General features: G+C 51.9%; 4 protein-coding genes and 1 non-coding gene across 5 annotated transcripts; 1 reads left to right on the top strand and 4 right to left on the bottom strand.

Moving 5' to 3' along the window:
• Positions 1-3000: 3000 nt before the first annotated feature.
• J4E87_000614 (uncharacterized protein) lies at positions 3001-5665 on the bottom strand (the record flags this gene model as incomplete). The annotated part of the gene is made up of 5 exons (XM_049372268.1): positions 3001-3062; positions 3374-3625; positions 3678-5348; positions 5400-5545; positions 5601-5665. The coding sequence occupies 5 exons, from the start codon at positions 5663-5665 to the stop codon at positions 3001-3003; spliced, it is 2196 nt and encodes a 731-aa protein (XP_049238402.1).
• Positions 5666-6585: 920 nt separating this feature from the next.
• On the bottom strand, positions 6586-7399 carry J4E87_000613 (uncharacterized protein; the record flags this gene model as incomplete). Its single annotated transcript, XM_049372267.1, has 3 exons — positions 6586-6695; positions 6744-7166; positions 7348-7399. 3 exons carry the CDS (start codon positions 7397-7399, stop codon positions 6586-6588), a joined length of 585 nt encoding a protein of 194 aa, XP_049238401.1.
• Positions 7400-8381: 982 nt separating this feature from the next.
• J4E87_000612 lies at positions 8382-8453 on the bottom strand. The gene has a single exon. It is a non-coding gene; the product is annotated as a tRNA-Ala (tRNA).
• A 919-nt stretch (positions 8454-9372) lies between these two features.
• J4E87_000611 (uncharacterized protein) lies at positions 9373-10850 on the bottom strand (the record flags this gene model as incomplete). The annotated part of the gene is made up of 2 exons (XM_049372266.1): positions 9373-10420; positions 10636-10850. 2 exons carry the CDS (start codon positions 10848-10850, stop codon positions 9373-9375), a joined length of 1263 nt encoding a protein of 420 aa, XP_049238400.1.
• Positions 10851-11756: 906 nt separating this feature from the next.
• Positions 11757-12477, top strand: J4E87_000610 (uncharacterized protein; the record flags this gene model as incomplete). The annotated part of the gene is made up of 3 exons (XM_049372265.1): positions 11757-11768; positions 12037-12191; positions 12240-12477. 3 exons carry the CDS (start codon positions 11757-11759, stop codon positions 12475-12477), a joined length of 405 nt encoding a protein of 134 aa, XP_049238399.1.
• Positions 12478-15203: the final 2726 nt, after the last annotated feature.

The following is a 15203-nucleotide window of genomic DNA, read 5'->3' as shown; positions in this document are numbered from 1 at the left end:
CTGGTCTGGCCAAGGTGTTGCAGCTGAACGCGACGAGCAAAGGAGCGGTGTCACGGACATTTCTTCCACACCTTCAATCTCTGTCAACGTTGCTGGTTCGAGGCGAGGTAACGGCGAGCTAGGCCTGCATCTTTTACTAACATCTAACATCGTTGCCCTTGCATTCCTCCTCCACCGTCTAGAACAGCATGAAACTCCATGGTTGTCTTTCGATACCGGCCGAGATATTTCCCTCCGGCGGGAAGGAAACAGAACGCAAATACTCTCTACTGTTAGCGAGATGGCGTAGTGCAAGGTACCACACCCGTGGTTGTGTGTATCCATCTTCACCGGACGTCACAAAGTCGTTTAGTTTGAAGTTCGGATGAAGGCTGGGTGGCGGCGCAAGGGTCTAGTCGGGACTGACTACACTACTACAGTGTTCTACACCGCTCCACACCGCTACAACAACAACAACCCGACTATACCAAGGCGAGAACTGGGCGAGAACTGTTTGTTGGATAAGTGGCTTTCTGTAGGTTTCCGGTATGGATTCTCGACCGGATTGTGGCAATGTACATAATGTCGGAGGCTGCGAAATCTTATTTTTGAGATGCAGATGGCAGATGGATGTTTTTACACCGCTTCTCACCGCTCGATATCGCCATGGCGAGGCTGTGTAGGAGTAGTGTATACAGGTGGAGATGACGGTAGTGGTAATGGTAGTGGTACTGTATCTTGAATGCAGGTCTCGGTACATCTATCATGGTAGCCGTAATCTACTAGGTGTAGGGGAGGCATGCATCTGAACTACCCATGAACGTTTCGCTTGTGGACTACACTACACTGTGTCCAGGGAAGATGGAGAGTGAGATGGAGAAAGGTAAGGTGGAGGTCGTACAACACATAGCTGGCACACCGCTTCCACACGCAGTTGGAGTTGGGTTTGAACGTGGCGAATATGTACTTCGATGAGATTCCATGCGTTACTGTGGATGTAGGAAGTTAGACCGTAGGGGCAGTGAGGACAACGCGTGATCAACTGGCATAGGTGTACCGCGTAGTCTCACTACGCGTAATATTGTAATGTTCCTACTTCATCATGATGTCTCCAAGAAGTACATCCCTTGAACATCAGCTCTGGTGTGGTTTTCTCCTCGTCCTCGTGTGCTAATTCCACATGCAGCAATCGGCAAGTACCTCAAAACGAGGCTGAAAGCTGATCACTTGCTCACGGTGTGACACGAAGTGCAATGGAACCCACATAGATGCATGGTGATATATACATTGGGGAAAGCTGACAGCCAGTCAATCTTGTGTAACAGCTGGCTGATTGGATGACATGACTTCGGCATACAAGCCGCGGGCTGAGTGATACAAGACGCCGATGGAGACGTAGATGCAGTGATAGATGCAGCTGCAAGAGGTACGGAATAGACCTGGTGAATGTAACGATGGGAGAGCTACATTAACGATATGAGTGTATGAGAACGAGGCTGAGGATGTTGGAGTGACTGGGGGAATGTCGACGTAGATTGATGACGAGATACCGAAGTGTCACTCCAACTCCACTGATATTGGTCGTGGTGTCTGCCAAACGATAGTGACTGAGGCCGGTGACGTAGGAGCCAGGCGATGAAGACACTTCTCCTTCGCCGTACGACATGTACTTTGCTTGCCTCCATCTAATGTACTCCAAGTAATGAAAGCCTAGGTTCCCGTTCCCTCGAGATCTTTTGCAGACTCAGTATGTAGTCCGTCACTGTCACGTCGTTGTACCACAATTCGCATCTACCCATCATCCGACACCTTCCCCTACTCATACTGATCTCCCTAGCCATGCCTACCCGCGCAACGGCAGCTCGCAGCACACCAAACCGCCAAAAACAAAGCAAGAGAACCCGGCAGATGAGCGGTGAACCAGCGTTCTCTTCTCTCATCTGTAGCGATAGATTGGCAGTGCGGGAAGCAGCAGTCCCTTCCGCGGAAGCAAATAATTCCGAATCGAGCGAACACGCATAATCAGATCCGCTGGAAGCATAGTTTGTAAGGACAAATCGACATATGTCATCATTCACATCCCTGACCATATCTCGACGCGTACTCGTACGAAGGCCCCGTCCAGATCTAGACACGATCACCTACACTCACGATATAGTATCCCCTCATCGTAGGCACCCGCGCTTCACCCGCTTCACCCGCTTGCCACAAACCCTCACGCTCACAATAACCCCGGCGCTTAATCGCTCGAAAGTATCGCCGGACAAACATCTGCAGCATGCGCCCCACTCACACCATCTCCACCATGGCGCGAACACGTCGACAAGCGCGAACATGCAGGGAAAAGAACAGAAGAAGATAGAAAGACCATCAAGGTTCTTTTGCATTGTGAGACCAAAAAAGAAGCTTCGTAAATCCCATGCTGCATGTAACGTTGACCGCTACATGAGACCGGATTTCGCACTCTCTCTTTCCATACATCTACACCGCTACTGATTCAAACATTGTATGCAATAGTCCAACAAAAACAGCGATGTGGCGAGATCTTCTCCATCATCATCATTCCGCCTCTTCGACGTGCAGTTCCCTCGCCTGAGCGAAGAACACACGAGCCGTCCCGCTGCCGATGTTCTTGATACTATAAGTATTGCCTATTGTGATTGACCACTCGTTAGCTGCGTGTGCTTTTGGACCAATGAGAGCGCGAGAAAGGGGTGTGAGCAAGGAAACAGCGGCAAAACGCGCGCCACGCGAGGAGATGGTTGGCTGACGGCCTCGAGGGCGGGGAAATTGACGAAACGAAAAGAAAGGACTGGGGTTGGAGAGCGCAAGCGGATCGGAAAGGCGGGTTTGTTGTGCTCTCTGTGTTTGTGGCGCGCCGTAACCGCGCTCTTCTCTCTTTCTCTTTGCCTGATGGCTTAGAGCAAGTTTGGTAACCGCCACAAGAGCAAGCGAACGACAATGCTGTGCACCGTCGGTTGGGCGAGGCTTTAGCGTCAATGGTTACACAGCATGCTGCAATCAGCGCCACGCCCATGCGGGTGACGAGAATCGGGTTCGCTTCGCCAGTGTGCTCGCTTGCCCTGGTTGCTTGTCGGACGGACGCGCCCCTGGTCCCCCAATGTCGTGCCATGTTGCAGAGCAGGAACGTACAACGCGGGCATGCAAGTGTGGTGTGAGATGGGGATATGCAAACACCCGGATGGCGTCGAGCATAATGCAACGGCTGTCGTACAGAGACGGGGGAAAGTAAGGGAAGGCGGATGGGGGGTTTGTTGTAGCGAGTGCATGCATGGAAGGAAGTGAAGGAACACGGCGACAGGTCTTTTCATGCTGCCGTGCATCTTCGAAAGTGTGCTGAAGTGACAGAGAATAATGATGAGAAAGAACGTACCTCGAGGGACTTGCCAAACACCTTGCTTGTGGACTGTGAACTCGTTCTCATGCACACGTACTTCCACAGTACCAGACTGTACGTTGAAGATCATGTGCATGTATCGTGAGTTCTTCGTGCGCTTCATCTGATCCGGACCGAGTTCGATGAGACCCCAGTTGAAGAAGTTGCCGATGGATCCAATCTTTGCGTATTTGAAGCCGCCATCTCCAACGGCTACGGGCTCGACACCCCTTTCGTTCCATGCGATGGCTGTGATATGGTTAGTGACATTTGATCGTTATTGAGATTTGAGGCCACTTACTATCCTCGATGATGTCGTTGGATGGAACATCACCAACAGTGTCGAAACCTCTAAAGTTGCCAACAAGAGTGCCTTGCTCTTCCCAGGGGTCGAGCTCGATTTCCTCTTCTTCGACAACAGTGAGCGCCCTCTTTTTGCTCTTGTAGCTGGACTTCTTGGTGGTTCTCCTCTCTTCCTCTACTGCTTGACTCTTCACAATCGACGACATGCTGCCGTCGGGGTCGTAGGAGATGTGGTCGTTCTTCCAGAAGTCGATAGGCGCAACACGATGTCTGCCTGTCCGTCCTATGCGAGCGACATTGTCGGGATCCATCTCGCGGAATACGGAAAGATGTCGTCCCCGTCCGAAGCGTGAGCCGGCTGATGTCGCAGATATTTGGTCGATATCCTTTTTGCTGAGAGGGTTTCCGTACGCATCTACCAGCTTGCCGGCCTCCTCGCTCTCCGCCTGTGGAGTCTTGGATTTCGATACTCCATTGGACCTTGGCTCTGCACTTGCCGATTTCGCTTTGGACTCTGCATTTGCTTTCGGTCTGCCCACAGGTTTCGCAGGCTTTGTGAATTCTGCATTGGGTTTCTTCGCTGGTTTGGCTGATGCTGATGCCGATGCTGAAGATGTTGCTTTGTCGCCATTTGGCTGCGCTTTAGCTGGCCGTCCGCGCTTCTTTTGTGCAGGCGCTTCCTCGACTTGTTCCGACTGATCTACTGAGTCGTCGGCCGGCGCTTCAACAATACTGTCGTCTTGTTCCCCATTTGGCTGCGCTTTCGCCGGTCGGCCGCGCTTCTTCGGTGCAGGCGCTTCCTCGACCTGTTCCGATTGATCTACTGAGTCGTCGACTGGCGCTTCGACGATGCTGTTCTCTTGCTCGCTAACCGGTTGCACCTTGGGTGGCCGTCCTCGTCGTTTCGGCGCAACAGGTGCTTCCTCAATCTGCTCAGATTGATCTATCGAGTCGTCCACGGGTGCCTCCAGTTCGCTGACGTCGGATACACGTTGTGACCGTCGGCGCTCGGCAGGCGTAGTCTTCTTGCTCTTGTGTGACTCCGCAGCTTGCGCTGCGGTAGGGCGGCCCCGTTTGCGCGGCTTCTCTGCTGGCTCCTGCTCCCCTTCTGAAACCTCCACAACATCGCTCTTTCGTTTCCTACCCCTCTTGGCCTTCTCTTTCGGTGGTTCTGGAACAATTTCAGACTCCTCCTCACGATCCAGCTCCTCAAGGTCCTCAACAATTTGGTCATCGGCCATGCTCTCTTCGCCTCCGATTTGCGCAACGAAACTCTCCTCAGCGGCTATTCCCAATTCATTGGCTGTGATTTCTTCCTGCACAATACTCTCTTCAAAGATCGCGCTCTCTGCCGGGCCCGGCGATTCTTCTTCCGGGATATCGTACACGTCTGATCGCTTTCCCCGTCGCGCGCCTGAGCCGCTCAAAGCTGGCGTCTCTTGTAAGCTTGATTCGTCCTGTTCGAAGTCGAGGCGTCGCGCAATCGGCTGTGCGGAGTCGCGGATGGGGCTGGATGGGGGAGGAGAGCTTCCCCTCGGCGCCATGGAGGATTGGCGTCGCGGCGAGGATCCGAGGTTGGTCTTCTTGGGTGATCGCGATCGGGGTGGAGGGAGGAGCGTTCGGTTGTTGCGCAAGATCTGGTGGGATGTGGTAAGTTCTGGCATTGAACCTGGCGGGCCTGTTAGTGACATCCCTCGCGATTGCGTCGACATCTGCGCACTCTCTTGTATTTCCATCGAGCCTGATCCTGTCGCATCATTCCCTTGTTTGGGTGGGGACCTCTCTGGCGACGAGAAGATGCCGGAAATCGGCTCGAGGCCATGTTCGTCGTATACGCCTTTGTCTGCGAGTGTGATGCCAGTCTTCCTGCGCAATGTTAGTTATTGTTTACGCGCATGCATTGGAGCGTCTCTCTGCCTACCTTCCCTGCACGCCAACGTTGTAGTAATTGTTTTCGCGCGCTTCGCGTTTCTTTGTGGGCGCCATCTTCAGAGTCGTGTCCGCAGGGAATGAATGCGCGTGTTGGTGCGGGTGACGCGTCGGTGGTGTCGCGGGTGATTCGCGAGGGCACTGTCGATAAGTTGTTTGGGTTTAGGCGGGATGTAAACTAACCGTTAACGGCGGGAAGGCACAGGGTCTTGGCGTCTTCCCCTCCAACTCCAACCCGCTCATCGCCATCACACGCCTGAGGCCATCACGAGATGTAGTACAGCGTTTATATCCATTTCTTAGTCTAATGCAATCTGTTCATTGTGACTTTGACATGTCACTATCAGGAGTTCAGTTGCCCAGTGTGACATCACGGAGCCACCCAAGAGTACATGCATGGCAGCATCCCACCCACCGTGACAAACTAGTTTAGCGCACATCCATCACGGTGCATGAAAACGGCGCAGTATAAGTTGAGGAGCCCACCCAATCGTGGGAACTTTTCCGGTTTCTTCATTCAACCTCAGCCGGCTCTCAGTTGCTAATTCGCATCCCAGACACCAGTCATCCGCCAAAACGAGAGAACACCTCGCTCTCCTACAGCCACAGTCGTCGTGCAGACCACGCACTGCTTCATTCATTGCTCGCATCAAGCATCCGCTCTCCCATCCACCCACATTGTATCTCCCACCAAACGCTCTTCCTGGATCAAGACTTTTTCCCATAACCAACTCTCTTGACGTACAGCCAAAACAGGAAAAGGCCGTCCAATCATGCCCGGGCGACGATGTGCTTTTCGTGAAGCGTCGAAAAACGGCAGCGAGCCGCTGAATGAAAATATACAAGAAAAGAAATCGTAAGCATGTCGATGATTCGTCACATCGTGGGCGCAATCTCCAACGTCGTTCATGCTATCAGAGCGACTTGGAAGTTCGAAACTCGTTCCAGATCAAAACATCGACGGCATCTGGAACACCCTACTGGGGGCAGGCGCTCTGGACGTGGCCGGGCTGCTTGCAGCGGTAGCACACGCGCTCAGATGAAGTCTCCTGGGGGCAGTCGCGCGACAGATGGCCAACCTCGCCGCCTACAAAAGGTTAGTCATGCTCTTCCGAGTTCGTCGCTGTGTACTTACAGTTGTAGCACTTCTGTCCCTGGGTGCAGTCACGGCTCATGTGACCGAAACCACCGCACGAATAACACGTGGTTTGGCGAGCACCTCCGTAGCCACCGGCACCACCACCGTAGCCTCCACGACCGCCGCCGTAGCCGCCAGCAGCACCGCCGTAGCCGCCGCCCTGGGAGCAGTTGCGGGCGATGTGACCGACCTGGCCGCACTTGTAGCACTCTTGGCTGGGGGCGCCACGGCCACCCATCTGGGCACCGCCGTCCTTGGTGCACTCGCGCGAGATGTGGCCGGTGCCACCGCAGCGGTAGCAGGTCTTCTCAGCCTGGGGAGAGGTGCACTCGCGGCTCACGTGGCCCTTCTCGCCGCAGTTGTAGCAGGTTGGGGTACCCTTGGTGGGGCACTCGGCAGCACGGTGAGAGGAGTCTCCGCCTGGACATGGTCAGCGCGTGTTCAAAGATGCAGTTCCGAGTCAGGCATGGTGGTCTCCGCGCTTGAATACCGATCTGGACCTGTCGCTGGACCCTGAGGCGTCACGCTCTCGCGATCTGATATACAAAGCGGGGCCGCATTCGGACCGTGTCACCGCATCGTGGGTATGGAATCAACTTACAGTTGTAGCAGCCACGGCCACCGGCAGCGGGAGCAGGTGCTTGGTAATCCATTTTGTAGAGTTGGAAGACTGGTGAGTGTTAGCTGTAGTCCGCACGCGCCATGCCATGATGTCTGGCTTTGTTCTTACCGGAGTATCGAAAGGGTAAGGGAGTGACGTTAGAAGATGACTGTCGTTTAAAATGGTATCCAAGAGTCGTTGAAAAGTCGCACACCACCAATTGTTTTGTTATCGGAAGCTGAGGGGTTGGATCGTTGGAGAGAGAGAGCGAGGGGCACAAAGTCGACTGCTGAAAATATCTGTTCGGGCTGGGTTGTGCTTGCCGCTAGTCTAAGCGAAATACGGTCTAGCTTCACCGTTCATTCTTGCCTTCAAGGTGGGTCTGGTGTTTGCGCAAAATCAGGGACGGCGGCGCCGTGGTTTGTGTTCCTGTAGGGGTCCGGAACAATAGGGCTTTGATTTCACGCACAGTGCAGATATGCGCGTGATTGGAACTGCTGTTCATGGTACCTAAGTCGGCTTCGACGTCATTGGAAGGGGAAGCATCGCTTGACAGGCCTCGTGCAGATCTCGGGATGCATATGCAGCTAACCTGGCGTGGAAAGATTGAGTAACCGAACGATCGCACACGTGGCTGCATGTAATATTGATGCCGAGGCACGAACTGGTGGTCAGAGAGATGAATATTCTACACCGACAGCAAATACAAAGGAGTGATCGGAATGTGCTGTGTTTGGAGGTGTTCTCGTGCTGACGTCCGAGACCATCAGCATACCTAGGTACGCATTGAATGGACCCGTGCACGCAATAGTGCGTCAAGCAGCGTTCGCAAAATCATCTTCATGTTCCTGAGGTAGACCCTGAGATCTCGGAAAGATATTTCAATGTTCTAGACCCGCGCAAAAAATTAGGTGGTGTCGTGACGTCCCCACTTCTGCCCAAAACCGAAAAAAACCTACCATCTCTCCACCACCCACATCAGCACCACAACGAGAACAAAAAATGTTGCTCATGCAACGACGAGAGCAAAAGGATGGACGATCAGGGAATCGAACCCTGGACCACTCCCATGCTAAGGGAGTATTATACCACTAAACCAATCGCCCGATTTTGCACTTGCGGCTGTTGACGCAACTCGAAGAGCTGCTTGTTGATGGAGGATTTTGAAATTAATACCTTCATAATCGAGGTTCAAGCAGGCGCAGGATGAGTTACAGACCTGGTTGACAAGATGCGAGCTCTAGTAAAGATGTGGGTTAGTAGCACACATCGTGCGAGGGTATTCACGCAGACCCACTCCCAAGAAGACAGCCCCTCCATGTTGTCTCCGGGAAATCCTTACTGCTTACCTATGGATATGTCAAACCCTCAGGAATGTACGATATAGCCAAGGTTTAGATGATAAGTACTTATCGTATTCGCCTACGCATGCTTTGCGACATACCATAGCGCGGGGATAGGGGCTTTGTTTACACTATGTCACTTCCAGCGCAGTATCTTGGTGGCACCAACATGCTGTCAGTACGGGTTTTGTACCTGCCTATGTTAACGTAATTTCAGGACGTCATCGACACTCCATGAGCGATAATTCAGTGGCGAGGATCCACCCATACGCCATACGGTAGTGTCCTCTTCCTCGAGCCCGGCCATGGAGGCACGAAACCCAATGAGAAGGGTCCTGTTTCAGCAAAAGCGTGTTTCCGGAAAGAAACGCCGCCAAACATGTTTCTGGGAGGAAACGCTGCCGCTTTCACAGGCAAGTGACAAGCAAACGCGGGAGTAATCCCTGTTTGCGACACCTGCAGCGTCTCGAAGACACTGGACTATGAGCAAAAGAATCGCCCCGAAGGTGTTTCTAGAGCTCTAGTCATCCTTGGAGAAGGATATCTGCTTCAGCAAAGGCGTGTTCCCGAAGGAACGCCGCCCGCGCATTCACAGTCTGACGAGTAACGCGGGGTTGTGAGCCCCTGTTTGCAACATCAGCAGCCACAATGATACAAGAAACGCCCCGAAGGTGTTTCCATCCTAAGCATGCCAGCTGTTCCACTTCTCCAGCTCTTTGAATGTGATGAAGTCCTTCCACTCATCACTGTCTTTGTTCTTGAAGTCCACTGGATGTCGAGTGAACAATCCACGAGGGCTCTTTTCCCTTGAATCCGGGTAGAAACGACGCGGTCGCGCTTCATTGAGGTTCCGCCGCTCAAGCCAGTCGACAAGTCGATTCATCTTTGGAATCCAGATGTCAAGATCATGATACCAGAAGCGATGCCATATCCACGTTTCTTCGCCATCGGCAGCCTGAAGGGCACTCAAGCGAATACCGAGTCTACGAGCGGGATCGTCGTATTTGGCGGGAGAATACATACCACCAATAATTGTATGGGGATGCTTCTCACCAGCGGGAAGCAAATCGCAGTGGACGCGAAGTGTGTCCGGCATGATGCGGCCCAGGAAAAAGTCTGAGACGGCGAATTGACAGCCGCCAAAGTATACGAGGCTCTCGCCTTTGTCGTAACTTGTCGTGATCTTGCCAGTATAGAGGTCGCCGCGAAGAAGCTGCTCTACGCGTGGCTCGGGCGCAGCCGTCTTTCTCCATGCGAAGTAAGCCAATTTATGAGGCTCGCTCGAGTACCGAAAGGCAACATTCTTCGAAGGGTAGTCGCGAAACCCAAATGGCTGCGCCAACGGATCACGAACGTTTATCCCGCGTTGCATTTTTGACGCCGGAATCTGCCGAAGGGTTTCCCCGGACAATTGCTGTTGCAGATCCATTGGTTGAAGAGAAAGAAACATCAAGCAGAACCACTGCTCCAAGATGTTCATGATAGGCCCAGGAGTGAGCGCGACGTCCGAAACAGGGAGGCAACAGTACACCGCAGAAGCACGCTCCCAAAGGTAGTATAGGAAGCATGGAATATTACGGCGGTAAACCGGATTCTCGTGGCAGCTAGCAAGCCGTTTCTCTCCATCCCTGGCCTGGCCGGCATAGAACCACGGCTCGTCATCCACGATCAAAACGAGAACGTAGATGACACCATGATCGGGGAAGTCCAGAGTGATATGGTCTGAAAGTCTACATTGGTTAGCATATGACGACACCAGCAGAGAGCTATAGACCCTGTATATTTACGAAGGGAGTTGGGTAAGGAATTGAAGCGACTTTGAGAGGTAAGGAAGCGACGCCAAGTCAGGCAATATAACAAGACAAGGAGGTGAGTAGTGTGAAGCAGGGAAGAGAGAAGGAGTGTAGTATGTATGGTGGCTCAAGCTGGAGCTACTGTAACATACGATTCGGGTTCTCTCAGCTTCCCAGTCGCCGAAAGCTCAACCACCCAGTCCGGAAGAAAAGACTGGCATTGCGCAATAGCGCTGTCCGGATCGGCTAGCTCATTCTTATAGTAGTCCGCCACGACACTACTCGACTCGCATTTCTCGGGGAGCACGACCTTCACGAGGTGGTCGAGGATGTAGGAGGGGTGCAATGCGTCGACGGGGGAAGACATGATGAAGCGTACGTAGTATATTGAAGAGAGGTAAAGGATACAGAATGGAAGAGGTCGAAGGGAAGATGCAAAGCAGTGACCAGCATCCTGCGATGAAGATGAAGGAAACGGCTTCCATGGTATTCTCATATGAGCTGCTGGCACTTCATCCTCCTCACTGTGGCCTCCACCGCCCAGTTCTGCCATTCTTATTGTCTTCACCGTCCCGAAAGGAATACCGGCAGTACAGAATACGATGGAAGCCCGTCTGCATCATCACTGTCACGCAGGCCAAGAACTGAGTTCGTACGCATCGAGAAGGAACAAAGTTAAGAACCCAAGGCGAGACTACAAACTTCGATCAATTCAGGGTACGTGAAACTTGCTCGTTCATTGCTGCCAGCTTTTATCACCACTGTGGTATACTTCTAGAAGGCCGGCAAAAGGTGCGCTTCCGCATTTCCAAACGACAGTAGTACGGAACACCGCAGCTGTGCAACTCACGTACCATGCGTAAGAGCTTACCTTCAAGGACTTTGTGTAACCATGTGTCCCATGAAGCTCGAAATGTACCAAACTTCGACGTTCAGGGGCTTTGCTGAGCGAAGACTGCTTGAGGTGAGGCAGGGGTTTGGACTTCACCTTCACCATCGAACATCACTGAATAGAGGATAACCCCCTAATAGCGATGAATATTTCGAACAAGTTTTCGAGGCGACTTACCCTTCTCATCTCCTAGCAGATACACAAGCTCACGACCGCAATACCGCAATCGACACGACTTCGCGCACACCTTCGGTGGCATCCTCCTCAAGAAGACCTTCGCGCGCGCGTTTGCCGCCGCCACTACCTTCGCACACGCCCAGCCTTCGTCTCCCTCGATCTCTCCCTGTGCCCTTAGGCAGCATACTATACCTGACCGCCAACATGTCTGGCAACGTAAGTGTCTGAAGCCTGTGTGCTGGTGTCTACCGCTTTAGGAAGCACTGAAGCGCAAACTTCTGACCTCAATGAATACGACTAACGCGTTTGACCTAGAAGAATTCGTCAAGCAACGCTCCGGCGAAGCCTTCGCCTTTCGAATGGGTGAGCGTCATCTCCTTTCACACCAACCTGCGTCAAATGCATCGTCTCTTCATCCTTTCTGAAGACAGCCATAGCCTCATGGTACCCTTGTACGGATTTTCAGAGCTGACACACTATGTAGAAACGACTTCGCGATGCGCAAAAGCAGAGAGCAAAGAACGAGAAGGAGAAGAAAGACAAGAAGGACAAAAAGGAGAAGCAGGAGAAGAAGGAAGAGCAGCCCAAGAAGAGGAAGGCGGAGGATGATGGAGATGATGACACGACTGCACCGCCCGCGTAAGTGCAATCGTCTGCCGTCCAAACGTCAGCATTAACGACTTTTAGCAAAATGACTACTACGCAGAAGCGCAACATTCGCGCGCGTAGGATAAAGAAGAATGCTGCCGAGCAGAAAACGTCGGTCGAGCAAAATGCAACTGAGCGCATGGACGTTTCGGGCGAAGACAAGGTTGAGATGGTGTTGCCGTCGCGTCCCGCGGCTTCACAGCCATATAGACCTCCTGGTAAACTCGATGCAGCGTGGGATGATGAGAGGAAAGGCATCTTCAAAAAGTCGGAATGATGACCAGAGCTGAGAATGGTCGCGCGGAATGGAAGGAGTTGACCTTGTAAATAACGATAGACACCTGCATCGTGTGAGGGTATTCACGAATAAGACCTACTTCCAAGCAGATTGACCCTCCGCTCCGACTCAAGAAAAGCATCATTGCGTATCTGTACATGATGGAGAAGTCTACGTGTTCGTCCTGCCTGTTCGTAAAGGACATGTCAGTCCCTCAATCCACATCCAACGACGTAAACATTGCGACTTCTTCATGAAAGAACTTGACCTCGTGCCTTTAGATAACGCAGAAGTCTGCAATGCTCTTTGATAGACCGAGATGAGGTCTTGAAGCATGGATAAGATGTTGCGATAACTATGGAACATGTGAGCGAGTGGGTATCGTCGAATATATGTCCAAGGCTGATATAGCTCTCGACCAGTGTCAAAAAGATCGCAAGGATTTGCATCTAACGACTACGATGGTCTTGTTACTTTTGACTGTGATGGGACTGCGGAGGCAGGCGTATACAAACTAATACCTTGTGTACAAACTAAGTAGCATATTGAGAGTTAAAGCATGCATCGTAGTAAGAACGTTGCAGGTTAAATTGAACAACAAGTGTTAGAGCATACATCGTCTTCTGTCGTGCCGGTTTCTCGACAACAGATACCGCGCATATCTCTACGGCAGGTTATCCGGAAATCTGTCCAGGTAAAGGCAAAGTGATTCTAGGCAGTGTAATCCTAGAGAGTGTAAAATTGGTATGAAGATGTCTTGTGGGGATGTAAGCAGCGTCCTGGACTTTAACTACCAGCGCTAGATGCGTGATAGCAGAAAACAATGTGAAGTAGAAGACCGCCTTAAACACCTTGGCCAAGATGTGTTGGGCTATGCTCTCGAACATGTCTCAAGTGGCACAAGAGTTAACTACAGTAGTCTCTTCGCCAGGCTTGCATGTCTGTCATAGCATAGAAGTAAGCCGCACTCAAGAGACTTAATAAGACAGTCGTGCAATGCAAGTAGAGCTCACGTCTGTAAGCAGACTATGGCGTCAACGGGCGCCAGAACGATTGCCGTTCGATTTACCCGTGGCAACTCGTTCTAATAATAGAAAATGTCTAACAGTACAACGGCAAAGGTACGGTATTGTATGAAAAGCTAGCGAGTGTTTTGTAGTATAGTAACAGCGCCGAACCTTAGAGAGCTAGCACAGCGCCTCGTTATAATAAAGACAGGCGAAGAAGAGGCCATGCTAAGTTTCTTCATATCAACCAGCGCGCCATACCGCTAGGTCTCAGCGCGAAGAGAATTTGTTGCCTATGTCTTACCAGACATGTTCCAGGACGTACAACTATGCTTACGCATGCGAGCTTACTTTGCATAAGCATACGCGCCACATTTTTCTAACTTCGCATAGAGGATGTATACCACGCGTTAATAAAAAGATCGACTAAAAGACACGTCTCTGCGCTCCATCTGCACAACGTAGGAAGCGCGCTATGCTTAATTAGTCCAGTGTGGAAAAGACTTGCGCACGAGTATATGAAGAACGAACATAAGCAAGCCCGAGAGGCTACTGACGCAAACTACGAGTTGGCCTAGCTTCAAAGTAGAATTTTATGTTTCTCGCAGCCCCCAGAACAAGTAGAACGGTTGTCAGTAATGCAACATCAAACCGTTAGTCTAGGTACTTGTGGCACGCTGTTTTCTTCCAGCGCTATAACCTGCACACCTAAAATATACACAAAACATCTACAAACAGACAAGATAGGTATGTTAAGAGATATACTGACTGCGCGAGTATACCAACGCGCCCAGCTGAATGAGTCCAGCCCGAAGTTTAGCAACAGCCAGGCAGGGCATGGAAAGACATCGCAGATCAGCACGAAGTTTTGGTTATGCAGACATATCGAGGCGCCGAGTGTAGTGACTTCAACGCGGGAATATACCAACTGTGTCAATGTGGATGAAGAGAGAGAAGACAGCAGCAGGTGGGAGAAGATGATACACGATATCGTAGATGCACTGCGCTCGTTCTGATGATGTGACCGAGCAGTAAGGCCGTCGCATTCACAGATAACACATTGTATCTTCCACGCACTACTGACTTCTAGAACACTCTCACAAGTTCTCAAAATCAGGATCCTCATCGCCATCGTTCTCTACCTCCTTCTCCTCAGCCTCCTCCTTCAATCACAGCCCCTCTCAGTGATGACGCTCAAGGTGAACCAGCCACCCGGCTGCGGTCTGGTACGACCAGTTTGGGCACAAGGGACACGACGCACTCTCTGTGCATCCGGCAACCTTCAACTCGTTGAACGCCCTTATGAGCTCTTCGCGTCGCGTGTGTACCTTCCACTTCATACGTTTCTCGAGTTGCGCACGGTTCCCTTTCTTGTCTGTGGCGGTCTGCGACATCGTTTGATCGAACCGGCAGCGACAACACTTCAAGCTAGAAATGGCCTGACTTGTATGCGCACTGAAGGCCCGAAGGAAGGCTAGGCGTTCTTCTTTTGTAGCCGCATCGCATTCCCCAACCCCATCAGCAATGTTCACATCAATGTCCTCCTTTAGTAGATCTTGCCAATGCAACGGCTCACCCCGTGGGTGTTGCTTGTCGTTGTTTTCCTCGAGTGGATCCACGTCCAGACCCTCTTCCTCATCAGCACCCAGCTCGGTTATCTCATCCTGTTTGTTGCGCCGTTTCAAGGCCCCGAGAACGCTCATACGCTCAGTGTAGAGA

Source organism: Alternaria ethzedia (assembly GCF_023757985.1).
Source record: "Alternaria ethzedia strain BMP 0044 chromosome Unknown scaffold_1, whole genome shotgun sequence".
NCBI classification, from domain to species: domain Eukaryota; kingdom Fungi; phylum Ascomycota; class Dothideomycetes; order Pleosporales; family Pleosporaceae; genus Alternaria; species Alternaria ethzedia.
The sequence above is the reverse complement of the archived record's forward strand: the minus strand, read 5'-3'. Positions and strand labels throughout refer to the sequence as shown.